This window comes from Hyla sarda, chromosome 1, assembly GCF_029499605.1.
Source record: "Hyla sarda isolate aHylSar1 chromosome 1, aHylSar1.hap1, whole genome shotgun sequence".
In the NCBI taxonomy this organism is placed as follows: Eukaryota; Metazoa; Chordata; class Amphibia; order Anura; family Hylidae; genus Hyla; species Hyla sarda.
In genome coordinates this window covers 97939491-97962796 of record NC_079189.1, presented here as the reverse complement: position 1 = coordinate 97962796, position 23306 = coordinate 97939491, and the positions used below count along the sequence as shown (strand labels likewise).

General features: G+C 39.9%; 1 protein-coding gene across 4 annotated transcripts in view; it reads left to right on the top strand.

The window, feature by feature from the left end:
- The window catches only part of LOC130356691 (rho GTPase-activating protein 7-like), a 219331-nt gene that overhangs the window by 39629 nt on the left and 156396 nt on the right, over positions 1–23306 (top strand). For 3 of the 4 annotated variants that reach the window (XM_056558568.1, XM_056558551.1, XM_056558577.1), the window contains exon 2: positions 22205–23240. In XM_056558568.1, coding sequence (XP_056414543.1) covers positions 22263–23240 — 978 coding nt within the window. In that variant the 5' untranslated portion in view covers positions 22205–22262. Of the gene's footprint in view, positions 1–15152; positions 15218–22204; positions 23241–23306 lie in introns of those variants that run through there. The other variant, XM_056558559.1, reaches the window with a different exon arrangement.

The window sequence follows — 23306 nt, the reverse complement described above, 5'->3', positions numbered from 1 at the left end:
CCCGGGGTTTTTCCGTTTTTGCATTTTCGTTTTTTCCTCCTTACCTTTAAAAAATCATAACTCTTTCAATCTTTCACCTAAAAATCCATATGATTGCTTATTTTTGCGCCACCAATTCTAATTTGTAATGACGTCAGTCATTTTACACAAAAATCTATGGCGAAACAGAAAAAAAAACAATGTGAGACAAAATTTTTAAAAAAAACACCATTTTGTAACTTTTGGGGGCTTCTGTTTCTGCACAGTACATTTTTCAGTAAAAATTACACCTTCTTTTTATTCTGTAGGTCCATATGGTTAAAATGATACCCTACTTATGTAGGTTTGATTTTGTCGTACTTCTGGAAAAAATCAAAACTACATGCAGGAAAATGTATACGTTTAAAATTGTCATCTTCTGACCCCTATAACTTTTACCGCATATGGGGCGGTATGAGGGCTAATTTTTTGCTCCATGATCTGAAGTTTTTAGCTGTACCATTTTTGCATTGATAGGACTTATTGAATTCTTTTGCGCGCACGCCATTGACCGTGCGGTTTAATTAATTATATATTTTTTATAATTCGGACATTTCCGCACGTGGCGATACCACATATGTTTATTTTTATTTACACTGTTTTTTTTTTATGGGAAAAGGGGGATGATTCAAACTTTTAATAGGGGAGGGGTTAAATAATCTTTATTCACTTATTTTCACTTTTTTTTTGCAGTGTTCTAGCTCCCATAGGGACCTATAACACTGCACACACTGATATTTCACATTGATCACTGGTTTCTCATAAGAAACCAGTGATCGATGATTCTGCCGCTTGACTGCTCATGCCTGGATCTCAGGCACTGAGCAGTCATTCGGCGAACGAACAGCGAGGAGGCAGGTAGGGATCCTCCGGCTGTCCTGTAAGCTGTTCGGGATGCCGCGATTTCACCGCGGCTATCCCGAACAGCTCCCTGAGCTAACCGGCATGGTTTCACTTTCATTTTAGACTTTCACTTTCCTTTTCGTTCAATGCCGCTGGCTATTAGCCACGGGTCCCGGCCGTTGTTAGAGGCCGGGCCCGACCCGCTATGACGTGGGGCCACACCGTGGCCCCGCGTTATAGATCGGGAGCGGACTCAGGGCGTACAGGGACGCCCTGGGTCCTTAACAGGTTATAGTAGAAACACTATCTGTTGGTTATTTGGGTGGATTTTCCTTGAAAGGTACAACTATAGTATAAAACAAACAAAAGAATATACTATAGTATAAAACAGACAAAAGAATATAATTCTGAAATACTTAGCTTCAGGGTACCCTTATGACAAGCATGAGACTGGAACAAAAGCAGGCTTGGAGAAATAGCTGCATTCCTTCTGTTGATAATCAGGTCCCACCAGGAAGTTGAATCGTAGGTGGTGTTATCACACACCAGAGGAGGAAGTAAAGAGAGAGACCCCCATCCTCCGTGCAATGAGTTTTATTGTGTTTTCTCTGCCCCTTTTCCAGCCCACCTGTGGGTTGGCTTTGTTTACAATAGACCACCTTTACCTGTGCTCTGGGACAGACTTCATTTTGTCTTTGTATAAACTAACTCCATGTGGCTTTCAAGTATAGGAACACAAAAGTAGACATGCCATAACATTCCACCTCTTGGTTCCATGCCACAAAACCACATTAGAGTTGCTTTCTAGATCTGTACCTTAAGCTATTAAGTTTACAACAGGTATCCCTAAAGAAAACTTATTTCCCAAACAGTCTAGTGTTCGGTGTTCCATGGAGTTCTTTCCTTGATTGCTGTTAGCTTACAAAGATCATGGATAATGTCGCCCTCATTGTTCACTATGTAGCTGCAGCACTTAAAGAGATAATAAAGGTAATAATGTAAAGAGATAGTCTAGGGCTTATGTAATTGTTAGATTTGTAGCTTCTCTTAAGACAGTTTATTTAAAGTGTCTGTTGTGGTGTTCAAATCATTTTCCAAAATGTGCTGGAGGGTATCCTTTGGTTCTGGGTTCGCCTGTCTCGCGATGCCATTCAAACCCCATCTTGTTGACTTGATCCTTGTCATGTTCCAACCACAGGACACCTAGGAATGAATAGTCTTCTTCGCTCCGTTAGAAGTGTTGGTCATCTGTGTGGTGAGTCTGGATTCTCATGAATGAGTTGGAGGTCCATGGGATGAGCGGGGTTTCACTGCCACTAATCTGCTAAATGGAAAATGAACACATTTAGAGTCACTTTCCAACAATACAATTTTAGTATCTCCAGGCCCATCAGAGATTATTCTTCCCTTCTGCCTGGATTGATCAGTGGACCTTGGTTAAAAACCCACATTAGACTCTACTTGTACTTCTGGACTTTTATCCCAGTTAACTACAATATTGTAGGGAACCCAGACTGCAACATTCCTAGAATGGTACCAGCAGTTATTCTACTTTAGTCAGTTCTAGTCACAGTTGCCCTCCACTCTGCCTATCCATACTCACTTTCCCAGTAATATTCCAACACTTTCTAGCTAATTTGTGAGTGAGTATGAGTGTTACCTCAATCCCTCTAGGCATATTGCCTTCTATTGGAAGGACTAACTTTTGCTACCCCCCCCCCCCCACCCCCACCTCTTGAAAAATCAAAGTGGTTAGTTAATTTATTACGAATTTGTTTTCCCCAAGGATTTGGGGAGGCCCCTCTAAATGCCAGCCTAAACTAACAAATGTATTGTCATTTTTACATGTAAGCCTATAGTATGACCCTAGTGGCCAGAAAAGAAAGTTTAGCTGCACATAGTCAGGATCTTATGGGCCTCAATTTTTTCCTAAAAGACAAAACAAGTGAAACATTATTTACATGCAAAAGGAAGGTGGCAATTTTACTCTATGTTGATCTTCCTTCCCCCTATGCTAACCATGCAGACACCTAAGTATCTACCTTTACTGGAATAGCTTGGGTGACTTTTTTTCTGACCAACCGGAGGCATGGGAGTCTCCACCTGTATATACGGTTTCTGTAAGAGTATTGCTACCTGTGCATATAACTCCTTCATGTTACCTTGAACTTGTTAATGAAACATGTCTCTGGTAATATTATCTTTCATGGGAAAAGACAAGTTCTCTGGAAAATGTTGCTTGGAGGAAGAATGTATACATTGTGGGGGAGATTTATCAAAACCTGAGCACAGGTAAAGTTGCCCAGTTGCCCATAGCAACCAATCAGCTTGCTTCTTTCATTTTTCACAGGCCTTGTGAAGAATGGAAGAAGCAAGCGGATTGGTTGCTATGGGCAACTGGGCAACTTTGAATCTGAACAGGTTTTGATAAATCTCCCCCTATATCCTTTCCCAGTTCGTCTGGATTTACCTGGCTTCCTCTGCTTCATGTTTCCCGTTGAATAGCAACTTGTGGAGATATGGCCACTATGACCACATGTAGTACATTTAACTGAACAGTATTTATTTTGAGTTTTGTTACCATGTGCTTTACAGTATCTAGCAATATGGCTCGAAACACCACATGCAAAACAAGTCTTTATCCTTTTAGCTGTATTTGCTATCTCAGTCTCCCCCCTCAGACGATCTATACTGTTCCACTGCTTAGGACACACTTCTAACAACTCTTAAACCGCTCTAATTCACTTTCTACTTCCCATTGTTGCTATTGGATTTATGTCCCGTACACTATTCAAAACCAGCACTGGGAACTTTTACACTCTCACTCTCTAGCCCCCCTTATTTGCACATGTAACATAGACCTTTTTAGAGGGTAAATATGCTGTGGAATGTGGCTGTAAGTTATGGGAAGAGGCCAGACCAGACACCATTTTGGGGAAGTATTTTTTTCATACCAGTCTCTAATTGTGACCTAGTAGCCATTTCATACCTCAACTCCTGGATCTCAGCATGAACCTGAGACTGTTTTTTTTATCAGTATCTATACATTGGTTTTCCCATTCCAGTAACTCTGATTCCAGCATGCATATCTGCCCATCTCTATCAAGGATACTCTGTGCTTTTGTCTGCAACTCTTTCTCAAGTGTCTAATTTCTCTGCATCTCACTTTTTTTTAGGGCATGTAAGAGATTCCAATCAACTTCTGCTGAGGCTCTGCTCTAATTTTTGGGATAAACCCCTAAATCCAACTTTAATGCCTTACCTCCTATTTCTTGCCCCACCTCTGGGTACACAGGAATGCTAAAACATATTAGCTCATCCGCTATGGCATTCCATCTGCCCAAAGTGGTAGCCCAATGTGGTACAGCCCCAAATTTGGGCCTTTTATCCTCCATCAATGCACTTCTTCCTAATAAAACTTATTCTGAACAAAAGAATCTGAAATACAATCAGATGGCAGGACAATCACACGTGTTTGCAGTGAGCCTTACTAGTATATATTGTACCACTCACACATACAAACAGGCTACACTGGGGTCTCTCGTACAAGCACTTGTGTGCATGCCCTCTCACACTAGAGAATATATTGGAGAGTTACAGATCACACAACTAAAGGTACAATCACAATCTAGCAACACGTACAACAGGCGACTTTCAATATGTTTTACAATCTGTGTCTAATAACTATCATGTATGCAATACAACCAACTATTACCTAGAAAATCAATGCTATTGATTACCAGGGACGATCATTAATGCAATACAAGTTACCCTTAAACAAGGAACACAAAGCAAAAATCTTTAACCCCTTAAGGACACATGACGTACTGGAACGTCATGTGTCCACTCCCGATCTATAACGCGGGGCCACGGCGTGGCCCCGCGTCATAGCGGTTCGGGCCCGGCCTCTAACAACGGCCGGGACCCGTGGCTAATAGCGCGCGGCATTGATCGCTGTGCCGCGCGCTATTAACCCTTTAGACGCGGCGTTCAAAGTTGAACGCCGCGTCTAAAGTGAAACCGAAAGCATGCCGGCTAGCTCAGTGGGCTGTTCGGGATAGCCGCGGGGAAATCGCGGCATCCCAAACAGCTGACAGGACAGCGGGAGGGCCCCTACCTGCCTCCTCGCTGTCCGATCGCCGAATGACTGCTCAGTGCCTGAGATCCAGGCATGAGCAGTCATGCGGCAGAATCATCGATCACTGGTTTCTTATGAGAAACCAGTGATCAATGTAAAAGATCAGTGTGTGCAGTGTTATAGGTCCCTATGGGACCTATAACACTGCAAAAAAAAGTGCAAAAAAAAAGTGAATAAACATCATTTAACCCCTTCCCTATTAAAAGTTTGAATCACCCCCCTTTTCCCATAAAAGAAAAAACACAGTGTAAATAAAAATAAAAATAAACATAAATGGTATCGCCGCGTGCGGAAATGTCCGAATTATAAAAATATATCGTTAATTAAACCGCACGGTCAATGGCGTGCGCGCAAAAAAATTCAAAAGTCCAAAATAGTGCATTTTTGGTCACTTTTTATATCATGAAAAAATGAATAAAAAGCGATCAATAAGTCCTATCAATGCAAAAATGATACCGTTAAAAACTTCAGATCACGGCGCAAAAAATGAGCCCTCATACCGCCCCATACACGGAAAAATAAAAAAGTTATAGGGGTCAGAAGATGACAATTTTAAACGTATAAATTTTTCTGCATGAAGTTATGATTTTTTCCAGAAGTGCGACAAATTCAAACCTGTATAGGTAGGGTATCATTTTAATCATATGGACCTACAGAATAAAGGTAAGGTGTCATTTTTACCGAAAAATGTACTACGTAGAAACGGAAGCCCCCAAAAGTTACAAAATGGCGTTTTTTTTTTCAATTTTGTCTCACAATGATTTTTTTCCCGTTTCACCGTAGATTTTTGGGCACAATGACTGACGTCATTACAAAGTAGAATTGGTGGTGCAAAAAATAAGCCATCATATGGATTTTTACGTGCAAAATTGAAAGAGTTATGATTTTTTAAAGGCAAGGAGCAAAAAACGAAAATGCAAAAACGGAAAACCCCCCGGTCCTTAAGGGGTTAAAGATCCTGTATAACTAGTACAGAACTACAGGTGATAATCTTTGACACACCCAGCAGTATGTTGTACTACAACAGGACCCTGAATTATACTTAAAGGGGTACTCCGCAACTAGACATCTTATCACCTATTAGTTAATAAGCCCCTTGAAAACTACAAACTTAATGAGCAGAAAAATATTCCATAACATAAAGTTTCATAAATTATTCATTATAATTGTTAGGAAAATTTGTTGATTTGGTCAATTAGTTATTAATATTCATTACTCACCATTTGTTGTGGTTCTGTGAAAAGGTTTTACAGTAATTGATTAGTCAAATATCTGTAGGCCATGCATCTGAGGTAATCAATATGGCTGCTCAAAACCATGTGACCAGTGTACACTCAAAATGGCCGACCAAACCATGTGGTCAGTGAATACAATATAGTCACAAAGCCCAGGTACATTAGACACTTAACTAAGCAGTGTTACTGGAGCCCAAATGCATTAATAAACACCCCACAGGCCAACCTCTTTATTAGAAATTTTGGAAGAGTTATTTGTCTTTGTCTAAACTAACTCCATGTGGCTTTCTGGTATAGGAACACAAAAGTAGACATGCCATAACACCATTCCAAAGCATATGGTTTAAATGATTCACACAATGTATATGGCTAAACTGTGGGATGTATTGACAACTTATGAGTCAGGTACAGCACATGACGAAACGAACACATGATGCGCTCATTCTTTGTTGTAACTAAGAATAGATCTTCAAGGCTGAACTCTGTGTAAATGCATTGCCACATGATGACAAATATATACAGTCTAAGCAGAAGGTAGTGACACGTATTCATCCAGGGTGTTGATCCCAATGATTTCCAGTGCCAACTACGCAATGCTTTCTGCTCTACACGAAGGAAATACTTGCTCAGCCACTTTATGGAAAAGGTGAGTCAACACTAGTGTCAGTGATAGGCTGAGCAAGCACTTTTTGTTTATCAAGCTGAAAGCATGTAGTGCTGCTCAGCCTAGACCAGGCACTGTTGGTATGGATATGCAAGGGAATTGGAACAAGTTAGCAATATATAGATGTATAAAAAGCGCAGCACTCCTCAGGTACGTGAAAAAAATAGTGGTTTATTGGCTCACATAGCAGCAACGTTTCTGTCCTACCATAGGACCATTTTCAAGCTCGAGCTTGAAAATGGTCCTATGGTAGGACAGAAACATTGCTGCTATGTGAGCCAATAAATCCCTATTTTTTTCACGTACCTGAGGAGTGCTGCGCTTTTTCTACATCTATATTACATGGACTTTGATCGGGTCTGAGGCGCTGGCACCCGCTGTTATATTGGATAAGTAGTGCTGCAGATTTTCTTTATTTATATGTATATATATATATATATATATATATATATATATATATATATATATATATAGTGACAAACAGTCTTGGGGATTAGCTCTGGGATCATCCTGGTCACTTGCCACGGGACACGTTCCTCACAATAACACCACAGACCACAGTTCCGCATACAAGTCTGGCTCCTCACCAGCTTTATTTCCACAGGTTGCAGGTAAAACAAAACATAAACAGGAACAAAATAAAGTCCTAGACAATCTGGTCACTGACTACACATATCAGCATGCCCTGACTACGAACTGGTGAGCTACCCTCAGCCAGTTAAACATATGACTCCTGCAACCTGTTACTCACAGTTCACACCACTTCTGTTACCTAAACAGGGCCCGTGTGTCTCCCCCTCTAACAGCCAGCATACTGTTTCCAAGGGAGAGCGCAGATCAGACTGAGTCTCCATCTTATATACACCTCCCTTCCCTGCTGCCTCATAACTTAAATGGGCTCTGTCACCAACTTTATTTTTTGATATGTTGTAGTACTGTTATATGTACTACAACATATCTCTAATATACTTTTATTATAATTTTTTTTTATTAAAATTTTTAATTTACATTTGAAAACCGGCCACTAGGGGTCTCCCTCCTAGTGGCCTGCTGCAGCCTGGCGTGACGTCACACCTGAAAAAGGACCGATGCGGCCGGGCATCGGTCCTTTTTCATTCAGCCTGCAGTAAGTGTAATGGGGGGGGGGAGGACAGGGTGTTTTGATGGAGGGAACAGGGTATGGCGCGGGGGGGGGAGGGAGACGGAAGGGACGGGCTAGCGCCGCATGTAACTATTAGTTTATCTACACAGGGTGCCTCCAGTTGTTTCAATACTACAACTCCCAGCATACCCTGACAGCCAATAGATGTCAGGGCAAGCTGGGAGTTGTAGTGATGAAACAGCTGGAGGCACCCTATGTAGATGAACTAAGGATGGAAGTCCCCCCCAGCAGGCATCAGTGACGTGGTGCCTGCTGGGGAAGTCTGCCTGGTAGTGAGCACACTGCCAGGCAGACAAAAAGCATTTTTAATATAGTAAAAAAAAATAAAAAATTAAAAGCAGGGAGGGTGTTAGGGATAGATTGGCAATAGGCAGGGACAGAAAAAAAATAGGATGGTGGGAGCTACTCTTTATGAAGCAGCTGAGAGATTCTTCAGGGTGAGCCAAGAAAATACACCCTTTCCTTGCCACCTCATCACAATATATATATATATATATATATATATATATTTATATATATATATATATATATATATTTTTTTTTTTTTTTTTTTTTTTTTTTATTTATGCCAGCCTGAGCTCAGGACTATTTTAAATCTCAGCATCTGTAGGGTTAATGCCAGGTATCGGTGATAATGCTGATGTCAAGTATTAGCGGTAAATCTGGTTATGAAGTGTGCTTATAAACTTAGTCCTAATTCCAGTCCAGACTAAAAAAGCACTAGATTTTTCACAGTGGCTTAGGTTATTTAATAAATCTGTCATATTTTTAGACTGTCTAGTCCAAGTTTAGACCAACTACTGTATTAGTTGGCTTAAACTACCCACCAAAATGTAGGAGCATTATTTGGTACATTGTGCTGAATCTTAAGCCATTTTTTTCTCCTTATTATACAATTTTTATATATACACAAAAACACAAACAAGTTATTAAATGTTATTACTTGATAAATGGTTATTAGATAAATCCAGATATTGTCAAGATCAGTTGACTGTTATGTATGGAGGTAGCCCAACATTAGGTATGAGAAGTTAGGATTGGTCATATTAGAATCAAACACATTGGATTTTTTGTTAATACAAGAGATTTTATACTACCAAATATCTGCAGCAGCATATCCCCCTCTCCCCATTAAAATAAACATGCACATATCACCGATCTGAATCCACATGTATGTGTGGAGGGTTTGTGGGAGACAACTGTCAAACATGAACATATATTCATGGGAATGACAAGCTTTATACTAAGATTAGAAAACTGATATAAAACATAGTTTACTGTTGCATTGTAATAAAACCTAGGTATTGTGGCTGTACAATAGTTAACTATGTATGTACAGAATGGAAATTTGGTAAAGCATTCCGCTCATCTTTAGACTTTGTGGAGCTGGAATGTTTCTTAATTACTCTGCAGCTGATCCCTCCCTGTGAGGAAGAGATGATGAAATCCTTTAATTGTATCCATGTTTCTTCTATGATAGTAATGGACTCTTGGGCTGTAGCTAAGACTCCTAGCCTTATCCTATCCTTATCCTGTGCAGTCTTGGATGGCATGTATACTGTAAATATGCATATAGCAAAAGTTTGCAGCACATCACTCCACATAAATTATAGCTGTAGTTTATTCAGCATAAAGTGGTGCAAACAAATATGGCATAGTGCAAGATTTCAATATAATTCATTATTATGCAATGTATTTGATGTTATTATGCTTTACTTGGGTACTGTATGGTGATATTATATGATCATCGTACTGCATTATTGCAAGCAAAGTACATTGATTTCAGAACTTTACAGCATGGCATTTAAAGAGAATCTGTCAGCTGTAGACATTGTTGGATAGCTGTTTGGGTATAAAAGTAAAGTGTACCTTTCCTGATGCTGATGGTGGTTTCCAAACTTCTTAGCCAAGTGTCAAGAAGATGGAGCCAAGCTGCATAAGTGCCTTGGCGTGTCACACCTCCTCGCTAGCTTTCATTCTCCAGTGCCGCCTTAATTGATGTAAAGGGCTTGGCTTACAATCAAGGACATTTATCAGGCTGTGACACTTGAGCAGCTTGGCTCCACCTTCTTGACACTTGGCTGAGAAATTAAAAGGAGAGAGCATCCATAAAACAGTGTGTTCCCAAACAGGGAGCCTCCAGCTGTTGCTAAATTACAACCCCTATCATTTCCAGACAGCCAAAGGCTTGAGGCTCCCTGTTTAAGAACACACTACCAGAAAGAATCTGTACAACATATACATTTTAACATGCATTTTTAAAACAAAAAGGAATGCTAAAAATGCACGTGAACAGACTCCTAACAACCTCGTTCCTGTCTGTGATCTTCTTCTTCTGTAGCTCTGCCTCTAGTGAAGTCACCATTAGAGGTGTGGCTACAGAAGAAGAGCCCCATACCAGAAAGGAGTTAACTAGCGTGGTGCAGCATCGCTAGTTAACTTTTTTATTGCTGGGCTTGCGCACAACACTCAATCCAGCAAAGGTCTAAAGCAAGAGCTGTACCCCAGGTTGTCTAGCTGCTGGCACAGCTCAGCACCGGCATTGATAGGTTCCCCAAAAATTTGGATTGAATCCTGGTTTGGGGGACTTGGCTTGCTCAACTTTACTCTTCATTAAAGACATGAAGATGCTCAACATGGGACCATATTCAATAACCTCGGAATTCCCTGATAGGGTAATTTTCTAAACTGAACAACCCCTTTAATGCTTGACAGTATCATTTATAGGCTGGTAACAAACATAATAATAAAATAAAAGGTCAAACCATGCAGTTTGTTCATTTTATAGCATCTGGATGAAGATAAAGCGACGCAAAATTGGATTCTGTACTTTTCTCTGACGGTTAACATCAATAAAATGTGTATCTTGCATTCAGCTGTTGGATCGGTTCCCTGTGTGTATGGTGAACCTTTCCAAAGATCACTAGAATCCCTTCATTATTTCTGGTTGCCTTCCGAGTAAATAAAGATTTAGCGAACTTTTATCCAAATTTCTCCTGCATGAAAGGAACAAACCAATATGTGATCCAGCACTTCCTTCCAAGCAAAATAGTTCAACACCCTTTTTTTTTATTTCTATTTGTTAAGAATCCATATATTAAAAACCAAAACAATCTTTCAAATATTTAAAAAAGTTTTAAAGGGGTTCTCCGGTGCTTAAGCACCGGAGAACCCCTTTAATTTATGTATAGGGTATGGGTAATGGTCAGTTATAAGTAAGATGATGGTTAACCCCTCAATGAAAAGGCCTGTATGGGAATTAGGGACCAAGCATTATTTTTTTATGGCAACAAAGAAGCAGAGAAATAATCGGCAACTCACCGCGGCCAGCTGAGTAAATCTTCTTTATTTGGCCGGAGGAAGCACGACCATCGTGCGAAACGGAGCTTGGTCGCCATCCTGTATCCCCCCACTACCCTCTTCCCATATGATACTTTTGTGAGTATGAAATAAAAGAAGATTTACTCAGCTGGCCGCGGTGAGTTGCCGATTATTTCTCTGCTTCTTTGTTGCGATTACATGCACTATTGCTAGTCAGAGCACCACCTCCAGCAATCCCAGTCCTGGTCTGCCGTTTCATCACCATTCTACACCTAAGGGGAAGTAGTGCCGTGCTGTCTATCTATGAACTCTGATAATTTTTTTATGGGTTTGACAAATTCCACAAGCAGTAGCTTTTTAATTTTTCTATTGATGTATCTTTGTGAGGTATTATTATTTACAGGATAACTAATATTTTTCAATTACACTATTTAGTGGTGCATGCAACTTTCAGGTGGGGAAAAGACAATTATTGCAACAGTGCTAGTTAACTCCTGGTGGGGGGAGTTGGAGTGTCAACATAATACAACAATCTATATGGCTGTATAATGTATACAGTGAAGAGAGTGATACTTAACATCTTGTCGCTGGTCCGGGCCTCTTCTAGTCCAGCTCCGCCCCCTAGTGTCATCATCATTTGAAGCAGGGCTACACAAGAAGAGGCAAGACCAGCAACGAGATGGTAAGTATCACTCTCTTAACTGTGTACAATATACAGCCATACAGATGGCTGTATAATGTATACACCTCCAAGGAGTTAACTAGCACTGCTCAGCAATGCTAGTTAACTCCTTCATTGCTTGCCCAGCGTATATTGCTCAGCCCACCAAGATGTTACAGTAAACTAGCAAATTAACTGGTTTACTGTTTTGGAGTGTGGGAGGAAACTGAAGTGGCATGATGTTTGGAAGACGCAACACAGATTTTGTTATTTTTTCATTATTAATAGTTCAGCATTATTTTTTCATATAGGTAGAATTTCCTTCAAGATTTAAAAGCGACTTGTAAAAAAAAACTGAAAAAAGTTTTGAAGTATTTAATGTGTTATTTCACTGTAGTGAATTTTCAGCCAAGCATGTGACAGAATTATGGTGGCCCAGGACTGTTCATGTTTATTTTGCAGATTGTTCATATTTCCATGGCGTATGATCTAACAGAAGCGTCTTTCAAAAATTATAATGTTGAACATATGTTTATTACAGCTCTCGCCTTATGATGTGTATTTATAGCAGTGTAATGACTTGTCCGTGTTTCACCAAAAAGGTTAAACTTCCCTGAGTTTTGGCTTGGCCTGGTTGCTTGGCTACGCCCTAGCCAATCTGGGTTGTGAGCAGCTAACCAGGCTTAGCCTGCACCTGTGGGCTTAGCTACTTAAGTTCAGCTCACTCTGTTTGCAGTTGCCAGATAAGTTTGAGTAACCAGCATTGTTTGTTCTCTGTTATCTGGATATTGATATTGGCTCGGCTTTTGAACTTTCTTCTGCTCTTGTGTTTTGGTACTTCGCTATCTCCAGTTGCTGACCCGGCGTGCCTGACCCTGATTTCTGTGTGTGTGTGAAGATTTACTTTTGTTAGTTTTTTGTGCCTCCAGCTGTTTCCTGACTCCGACTGTATAGTATTTTATTATTTTGACTCTGTCTGTCCCCATCACCTAGATAGGAAGGGAGCATACTCGTGGTTGTGGACCCATTGTTTAGGACAGGTTCGCAAGTAGCCAAGGACAGAGGGTGTGGGCAAGATTAGAGCTTCACTCTATCCCTGCCCAATGTGACAGGCAGGTTTTGAAACCTTTAGGGTGTGTTCACACATTCAGGTTTTTAATTGTTATTATTGAATCCAGATGACTGGCGATCACATCTGTGCTGGATGACTGGCGATCACAGCCGCCGTGCCTCCCTCCATTCATGTCTATGGGAGGAGGTGTGATGGCTGTGTAATAGCTTTCACGCCCCCTCCCATAGACATAAATGGAGGGTGCTTGGCGTGCCGTCACAATCACGAAAGCCTCAGGCTTCTGTGACTGTAACTTTGCAGCGTTGGCATGGAGATCGCGGGGAGTCCCAGCGGCCAGTCCCTCAGTGATCAGACATGTTATCCCCTATCCTTTGGATAGAGGGTAACATGTCTAGGGACAGAGTACCCCTTTAAAGTGTTGGCTTGAGTGGGGAAGTTGATATACAGTTTGCATTAATTGACTGTATAAAAGTGTACTTGTGATATTACAGAAATAAAATTATGCTTATATAGGTTGCTCACTAGGTAATGCCGATGCTTTTTATGTGTACAGCTTCTGTATTTGGCTCACAAACCCCTCTGTTCTGCTGCTCACTCATTCTGACATCCACTGCTCAGGAAAGGTAGTTTCTGAGGCAAGCACTGAGGCTGCCCTTACCCACCATGCATTCATATCCTCCCTGAGTCTGCTGTGCTGTTTCTTTTCATCCAATCACTGCTGGCTGCTCTGTAACTCCCTTCTCTCTGTTTTCATGCCATAGTCTGATAGGACAGGAGTGAGCACATAGGAGGGCAAATCCAGCCTTCACTTACTGGATAAAGATGATTCTTCAGCTAGGCAGGATTATGTTCTAAGTGGTATGGAGACCCCTAGCAGTCTTTTTCTATACACCATATCTATAAAAAGGAGATAATTTTCTACATTAGAAAGGTTAATATTTTGCCAAGGTGTGCAACATCTGAAAAGTTTTTGACAGTGCACATTTAAATGTAGGCCAATAAATCTGTTTTCTGGACCAATTCCTATGTTATGAATGGATTATTTCAAAATAATAAATGCTTAGCAATATAGCGCTCATTGGAAATGTCAAATGTCTGAATCCAGTAAAAAAATATGCTTTGCTATTATTCATATTATTCATAGGATAGGGCTTATGCTATCATTTGCATTTAAAAAGAGGACAATTCTGGGAAGACCTCTTTCCTGTTTAGTAGCCATTCATTACATTGTGCATTGCAAATGATTTCACCACTTGTATATGGATGAGATCCATTGTGAGTCTGCAACAAAATAAACATGTAAGTTTTGTTTTTTTGCTTCACATTTGTGACAGATCTGCATGAAAAAATGTGGAAGTGTGGAATCACCCTAATTGGTTGTATTAAGTCCAAGTTCCTAGGGCAACACAAGCTATAAAAATGTCTCTGAGCACATACACTAGAGCCCAGAGCTCCTAAAAACATATACTTGACCCAACTAGTGCCCACACACATATAATCCCCTGAGGCTATGATTCATGCATAAAACACATAGAGCCACCCAATCTGCATAAACAAGATGATCAGAGGCCCAACTTGCACAGAACCCCAGGGTCATGCAGTCTCCACACAAAAGACGCCTACATATAAGAGCCAAAGTATACTGCTCAAATGTGCTGAACCCAAATGTAAGTCTATAAAATTCAAATAAGGGGGGTTCCTGGGGTATACCGCAAGTAATACATTTATAGAACCATCTTACAAATAGTCCAATGAGGAGAAGTTATTACATAAATCAAAATCAAGAGATCAAGCATTTACATAATAATAAAATATTAGCAGAGCAAAGTCCATAGATACACAATAAAATGGGTGTACTGTAGGTATACAGACCCACTGCAATCCCTGCCCCATGCATATAAAGGGATTGAGCCAGATCTATGGGGGAGATTTATCAAAACCTGTACAGGGGAAAAGTTGCCCAGTTGCCCATAGCAACCAGATCGCTTCTTTCATTTTTCAGAGGCCGGCCTTGTAAAAAAAAGAAAGAAGTGATCTGATTGGTTGCTATGGGCAACTCAGCAACTTTTCCTCTGGACAGGTGTTGATAAATCTCCCCCAAATGTATGCCTATGCCAAAATCGACTGTGTATCTATGGACTTTTCTGTGCGGATCTAATGTATTATTATGTCATTTTTGATCTCTTGATTTAGATTTATGTATTGTATTATTTTTTCCCTGTTGTAATAGATTATCATGTTCATTTAAAATTTGGGTCCAGCCCAGGCTTTTTTATTTGAATTGTTCAGACCATGCACTTGGAATCAGCATGTCTCAGCTGTATCCCTTGGCTTGATATCTGTATACAGTTGTTTTTAGTGATTGTTTTTAACATTTGTTCTCAATAAAGAGTGTTATTTTATGTTTTTATTGTTGGCACCTATGGTGAGATTACTAAGGCTGACACAAATTTAAGTTGACTGAATGGTCCTATGTTACCAGTGTCCCCAGGGTGGGTGTGAGGTAACATATTATCAATTCCAATATGTTTTTGGGTAGAAACCCCTAAGAATAGCAAACCCTTACACCTACCATCCTTTTATTATGATATTATTTTAGGTGTAGGACAGTAGGTGTAGGAGTCTATAGTATACAAAAAGAAGGTTGGTCTGAAAAATGGAGGCTCTTAGAACACAAAACATGTCCCCATCCATCACTCAGAGGTTGCCTCCCTTCGGATGGAACCCCAACATGCTCATTTTGCTCACCTTTGCTAGGGGTCTATACCTTAAAGTGTGTTTGAACTGACCAGTGATCAGAATCTTGGGTTTGGTAAAAAGCATGGCTTTATTCAAGTAGATTGAGAAGATATTTAAATGTTTTGTAGACTGAAGTTTGGATAATTTACATGAACAACCCTTTGTTAGAGGTAATGGGTTCCTCTGCATGACTCCTTTACAATGGAACTGCATTTTTAAATAAAATAAAAAGGGGCATGGCGAAGTGGCTAAAGGGTTATAAAAACGGGAGACAAACAGCACGATAAAGAGAAGCCCATATTGATCTAAAGCCCCCCTTTTTATGTACATCCATTGCTCCATACTTAGATCTATAAGTCAATTTTTTTGCCGCTAACAGACTCATGTACAGTATAAACCACTTTATGAAATATGCACAACTGTGTAGAACTGTTTATTAATGGATGGAGAGCTGGGACTCCAGTATGCAGATAACAAAGATTAGCTGCTCTCTTCCCTTGGCATGTAATACTGGAGTTGGATGGATGGCCTGTCTATTTGCATGAACTAAAATGACCCAGGACAAATAGCAATGTGATGTTTCGCAGTAGTCGGTGTACAGTACTTAATGAACAGACACTGTATGTATCAGATTTTAAGGTGTGAGTCAGCTGTCACTTTACTGTGTACTGGATATTCTGCAATGTGTGTCCTGGATTTTATGATCCCTTGCCATACAGCTTGGATGCTACAGTGAAATGCACTCAGAAAACAGTACAGCTGCAGTTTACAGAAGATTCACATATTAACATCTGTGCAATCATTTTGGTAATAAAGTCATAAAGTAGTGTTTTATGTGACTTTTGAGAGAAAAATACTGCATTCTTAATGCCTACAATTGTAACATCATGGTGTTTATTGTAAAGCACGTGCAACCACCTTTTCAATTTACCCTAAACAATGGTATGCCAAAATAAATATTATACATTAAATATTAAACATTAACACTAAATTATTTGGTTTCAGACAGTTTCACGAGGGAGAAGTAAAAACTAAAGTCAATATTTAAAATGATCATGTTAAACTTTCCTCCATGTTATAGCCTATGTATCCTAACATCTTTGTAAATCAATACATTTACAAAAAATTACTCCTTACCCAAGAAAATCAACCCTTTAGTCTTGGCCACTAGGTGTCTCTCTTCTTTGCAATCTGCTGTCTACTGTCTGTTGTCAGGGGATTTCTGTCTCTAGTAACAGACAAACCCAAGACTAAACAAAGGAATTAGGGATGGGGGTTAACTACCACTCTGAGCAGAAGAGGGAGTGAGCCTAAGAAAGCCTGGGCTGAGTGCTTGCAAGCTAAGCAAGTCTGCCTGCTAATGATGGTCCACAAAGGAAACACAAGGCAGCTGTCTTGTGTCAATACCAATGTTCTTACTGCTATATGTCTACAGTATTCAAGTGTTATCTCCCTCTACCCCTCCCTTTAATGTAACCTTTCCATTGGTCCTGTTGTTTCTTGCATTTCTCACTGGTAAACAGCTCAGCTCTAATTGGAATAGAGGGAATGAGGAATAACTGTGCACCATGGAGAGGGCTCTCAGAGTTTCAATAACAGTAGTGGGAGCACTAAAATCCCCATTGTCACCCACTGAAGGGTTATTGTAACCAAACCAAGCAGGTTTTTTAAAAATTCAGACAGGTATAGTTTAAATTATGCAACAACTGAAAGAGAAGCTAGTGAAATGCAATACGCATTTATGTCTGTTTTGGATAGTCCTACCATGCACAGTACAGAAGGTTTAGTGGAGAGGTGACTACAAGGGCAGAAAAACGCCTTTAGTGGAGAGGTGGCCACAAAGGCAGAAACGTTGGCCCTCCATTGCAAAATTGCATGTTTGTTTTTTTGGGCAGAGAGAGTGAAATGTGTGGAAATTTATCATCAGATATTGGCTTTGTATGGACATAGCACTATATATTAAGAAAAAGTGGGTAGTTTATGAGTGGGTAGAAAGGATTAAAGAAGAAAGCACAGGTGGCACTGATAAAGGTTGCTCTATTAACTCACCAACGCTGTGCACATATGAGCTCAACAGGGTGGATGCCTTGTTTAAAAAAGACTGAAGGCTAACAACGGTTCATGTTAATGTTCTTTTTTGGACATGCTTCATCACCCATCCCATCTTCTGCCCACTGAAAGAGGTGATGCATGGTCATAGATTCTCCTCTGAAGAAGTAAAAGAAGGCGTGCTCACCTGGCTTCTTCTCTGCAGGAATACAGAAGCTAGTTGAACGATACAACAAATGTATTATCTTGCATGGAGACTGTGAAGGCATTACATGTATTTTGCCTTTAACTTTTGATTATTTCTTGTATAATTGCAGGTAAAAGTTTTGGCATAAAGGCAAATCACAGACAAAGTCATACCCAACCCCCTTCCCCTATTGCTGTCTCCATTTTCATTTTCCTAGGCAGGCAAGACTGATAATAGAGGCCTATAAAACTTTTTGATTGGGTCATTACTACTGCTCCTCTCTTTGTATACTTGGTTATGCTCCACCCCTTGTGTCTCAAGCACTGTACAAAACATTTTATATATTCCTTCTCATTGTGTAAACTGCCCCAGTGAATCTTGATTCAGCAAAAGCAAAGGACTTGTTATAGAACCTGCAGGTCCTCTACCCTGCTTAATGCACATTATAGTTCTCTATTACAATTATACCCTTGAAACTAGTTTATCAGTGTCAACCATGACCCATCTTGGTCTTTTGTACAAACTAAGAAAAATTACTATTGATGTGGATTGGTATGGATATCATTTAGGAAATTACAGGGGTACTGCAGCCAGAATGAACTTATCCCCTATCCACAGGATAGGGGATAAGTAGCTGATCGCGGGGGTCCAATTGCTGGGGTCCCCAGTGATCTCCGCGCAGGACCCTGTCCCGCTCAGTCAGGAGTGTGTGTCGTCTACCTTTAGATGGTACGTGCTCCGTTCATTCTTTTGAATTCTGGCTGCAGTACCCTTTAAGTTGGAATTTAGTAATTTAGATACAGTCATTGATATGAATTCCTACCAATACACAAACAAATATGCTAAAATAATCTAGTATATCATAGTGATATAATTTATGCATTATTTGGTAATCATTGTACATATTTTAAGGTTATATTAAAGGGGTACTCCGGTGGTTAAGATTTTTGGCTATATTGCATCTTTTAATGTTCATGTTTTTTGCAATTGACATGTGTTATATGTTTGTGTAGCATGTGTCTTTTTTTCTTACGTCTTTGTGGGCCAGGAAGTTCTGTAGTTCGGCATTGGATCTCTTACTGTCGTCCACGGCATCGGCCATGTTAGGATTAGTCTGTTGACAACGTGTCAGGGTTTTTTTTTTCTCTGTTCTTTGTTTCCGTGACTGGGCATCTTCTTTCACGCCCAGCTTATGAATATTTAAGGTTTCCGGAGTTAGAGCTGGGGGGAGCGAAGTCAGAGCCTGTAGGATGCAGGTCTGCATGAGAGAAATAAGCCACACCCCCTCATCTCCCCCTCCCGGAGGACGCAGGTCTGCATGAAATAAATAAGCCACGCCCCCTCATCTCCCCCTCCCAGAGATCGCAGGTCTGCATGAGAGCAAGAAGCCAGTGAAGGGGGAGAGAGGACATACAGGGCTCCTCACCTCCCCTCCCCATGCTCTGTCTTCAGAGGATGCAGGTCTGCGCGGGAGAACGAAGACAGAGAAGATAAGAGAGAGGACATACACTCCTCCTCATCTCCTCCCTTAGCTCTGTGTTCACTGAACGGGAGGATAACAAAGTGCAGGGCTGGGGATGTATAGACTGCAGGGGCTGAGGAATAAATCTCATACTGGGGATGATTTCTATGTGTGAAGGGGGGGGGGGGGGGGGGGCTCCTGAATGACACATGCTCGGAGTTGTATTCCCTGTTATGTGTGTGTATGCTAGTGTTTCCCAAACAGAATGCTGGTAGTAGTAGTTTTGCAACACCTGGAGGAACCCTGGTTGGGAAACACTGGTGTATGCCCTATAGAGGTGTGGTGAACTATACCTCCCAGGAGAATACAGAGGCAGCATTCTAGTGTTATGCCGCAGACTGAAGACTCTTGAATGACACATGCTGGGAGTTGTAGTTACTTTTGTGTGTATGCCAGTGTATCCCAACCAGGCTGATTTATATTAGTGTGCTGTGTATAAGGGGGCCAACCTGGAAAAATAGTAGTGTGGGTAAAGGGCGGAACAAAAAAAAGAGGAGCTGCCCCAAACCAGCAAGGCATGTGGCATGCTGGGATTTGTAGTTTTCAGCACAGCAAGAAACAGGAAATAGAAGCAAAGATAGGAAAACAAAGTGGGGGATAAAAAGACAACAAAGAACGGAAATAGAGTGGCCTAAACAACAAGAATTGAAATGAAACAAAACAAATAGGGTAAGTCAAAAACGGAAAAACACATTGACCACCGGAGTACCCCTTTAACATTGTATTAAAAACTTAACCCTTAAAATAAATTTCCTTATAGGATACTCTGAAATATGGTGATTGGCAACATTGAGGAAGATTGATCAAAACCTGTACAAAGGAAAAGTTGCCCAATTGCCCATAGCAACCAATCAGATCACTTCTTTCATTTTACATAGGCCTTGTTAGAAATGAAAGAAGCGAGTTGATTGGTTGCTATGGGCAATTGGGCAACTTTTCCTCTGCACAGGTTTTGATAAATCTCCCCAATTATGCTTTTACTGTACATGCAAATGTTAAAACAATGTTTTATAAAAATCAAAATAAATGTTATGTACTTACATAGTTAATTGATTGTAAAAGTTTATCAAGTGCAAAATTATTAGACTTACAAACCCCAGCTGATCCAGAAGAAGGCAAAAAAACATTCTTTAAATGGCAGAAACCCAATTTGCCATAAAGGGGAACAAAGAGATTCTTTATAATCAACATTATAAATGCATATCAGTAGCATTGAATATTGTATATTAAAAGACAGCAATCTAACCATTTCTTAAATATACCTACATTTTAGCCATTACTAACTCCTGTGGGAACATGTTTCAAAACGTTGTACTTCAGACAGAAAAGTAATGCATTCAAACTTTGTAGTGAAATTGTTCTTCCTTTAATCATAAGTAGTAGGGCATATCTTCTTTAGATCCATATAAAGAATTATTTATTGTATTGTTTTTTTAGTGACCGGTTACATATGCACATTAAAATATTGTATCCCCCCTTAGCCTTCTCTGTCCAGCTCTCTGATATATTTTTATGGGCTGGTGCCAAAGTTTGATATTTAGGATGTGGTTGCACCAGTACTTTGAGAAATGGAGGAAAGAGTCTTTACTTTTTAAGAAGCTGTGTCTTACCGAATGTGCCAGTCAGTTTTTACAACTGACTGGCATTGCATACTATGGTTTATTTAGTTATGTATTTATATATTTCCTTGCCAACAATATCACTGATATCGTTCTTTGTTGTAGCAACCCATTAAGGCTATGAATATTGTTTATTTTTTAGTTAAAAAATGTATAACTTTAAACCTTATCTGCTCTTTGGCAGGCCATATGGCCAGGTTGTCGAGGTCACCTTGTAGGGATATTACATTGGCTGTTCTGTATTTGCAACACCATAGAACTGTATGTCATCTGAAGCAGTATGAAAGCCTAATGCATCATTTATAAACAGGTTAAACAGTAATAATTCAGATACATGCCCCTTAGATATTCCACTTGTGACAGAAGTCCAGTTTGTGTAGGACTTGCTCATGACTATTTTGTGAATATGGTCTTTTAGTCAGTTTTGGATCCAACCACAAACTTTGCTATCTAAACCAATGGACCAGTAGCCCATTGACCAGGTTCCTGCACACTACTTATTAAAAAGCAAGTAGATTGGTTTACAAGACCTCGCTTTTATAAAGCCATGTGGCTTACTGTTGACTATATCATTAGGTTCTATGGTAGGAATCATTCCTTCGTCCATCATGTGTACAGTGCTAAGCAAATATTTCACATTTTATTCCGATAACATAATTTTTACTAATTTAACGTGGAATAGGCTTATGTAACTGCTGGGTAGAATTGGCTCCCTAAGTTGTCTAGTTTATTCCCTAGTGAGTGATTGCATTATTAGAAGAACAGAGTCATGAGACTTTATAGAATTCAGATGCATGAAATGAGTTATCCTGTGACTAAAATAAAATGAATCCTATTGTACAAAAGTTGGCAAGCAGAAACTATCATTGTTGTATAAGAAAACAGGCTGTTTGTCCAGACAAGGGCTCCTGTAGTGGTCGCTGATCATTTGTCAACATTTAGACCTTAACTGATTTGATTTCTTGTTTTTCTAGATGATACTTCATCGGGTCAACCATATAGCTCTTCACAGCATTACCCTACTGAAATCACATGCTCCTCTGTCTACGACGCTTGTCTGGTTCTTTGCTTTGTGACATGTCTGTGGCTGTTCAGAAGAAAAGCTGGGAAGATCATATATCTCAATGGATTGGATTGTCTTCGAACACTTCTGGTTGCGATAAGTTGTGTTGCCATGGAATTCAAGTAAAACATTTAAAAACAGCTATGGAAGAACATGGAAAAGAGGATAAAAAGGAGGCACCTTCTTTATCAGAGTGCATTTATTTAGAGGATTGTAATGGTTTGCTTGTAGATCAAAGACAGATCTCTAAAGAGATGGACGAAAATGATAATTTAGATACAGAAGATCGCTGTGCGTTTCCAGACACCAGCATGGAAACATTTGCAATCTTGCCATCTAATGAAATAGAACTCAAGACCAAGAATGATGACCTTCTACCAAACCAAGACAGAATTGGCTCATTGGTTAAGACCTTACTTGAACATGATATGAGCAATAAATGTATAGTTAGCAATACCAGCGATGATGTTGAGAAAAACAAATGTTCAGAAAATAAAGGTGGAGATACTAGTCATGAAATCAAAGAAGGCAATGTGAATGCTTTAAATGGAATGTCCTCCAGTGAAATGCTACAAGAAAATACAGATTTGGAGGAAATTGATATGTCTGGTGAACAGCTGCTACATTCTGCTAGAATTGCACAACAGAGAAGAAAATCTGATGGATCAAAAGTTGTATATGAAAAGAATATTTGCAGTGCAGTGTCCACTGATCCTTCTGACAATTTGCATTTTTGTGTTTCTTCTCATCTGGAACTTAAAGGAGGAACTAAAGGCTACAAAAAAGCATCTCCCCTATGCAGAGAACCTGAGAGTCATAATTCACACAATGAGGCAAATAGTGATTTGAATGTATCACAGTGCGGTTTACAAGTAACAAACTGTACCCAGTCTAAAGTATCTAGCGGTGAAATTATTTGGGATCAGGTTAGACTTCGTAGAAAAAAGGTAAGAAATGTTTTGTCCATTCACATATATGAAATACTGAATTATGGGCTCTCCCTCTCTACGCAC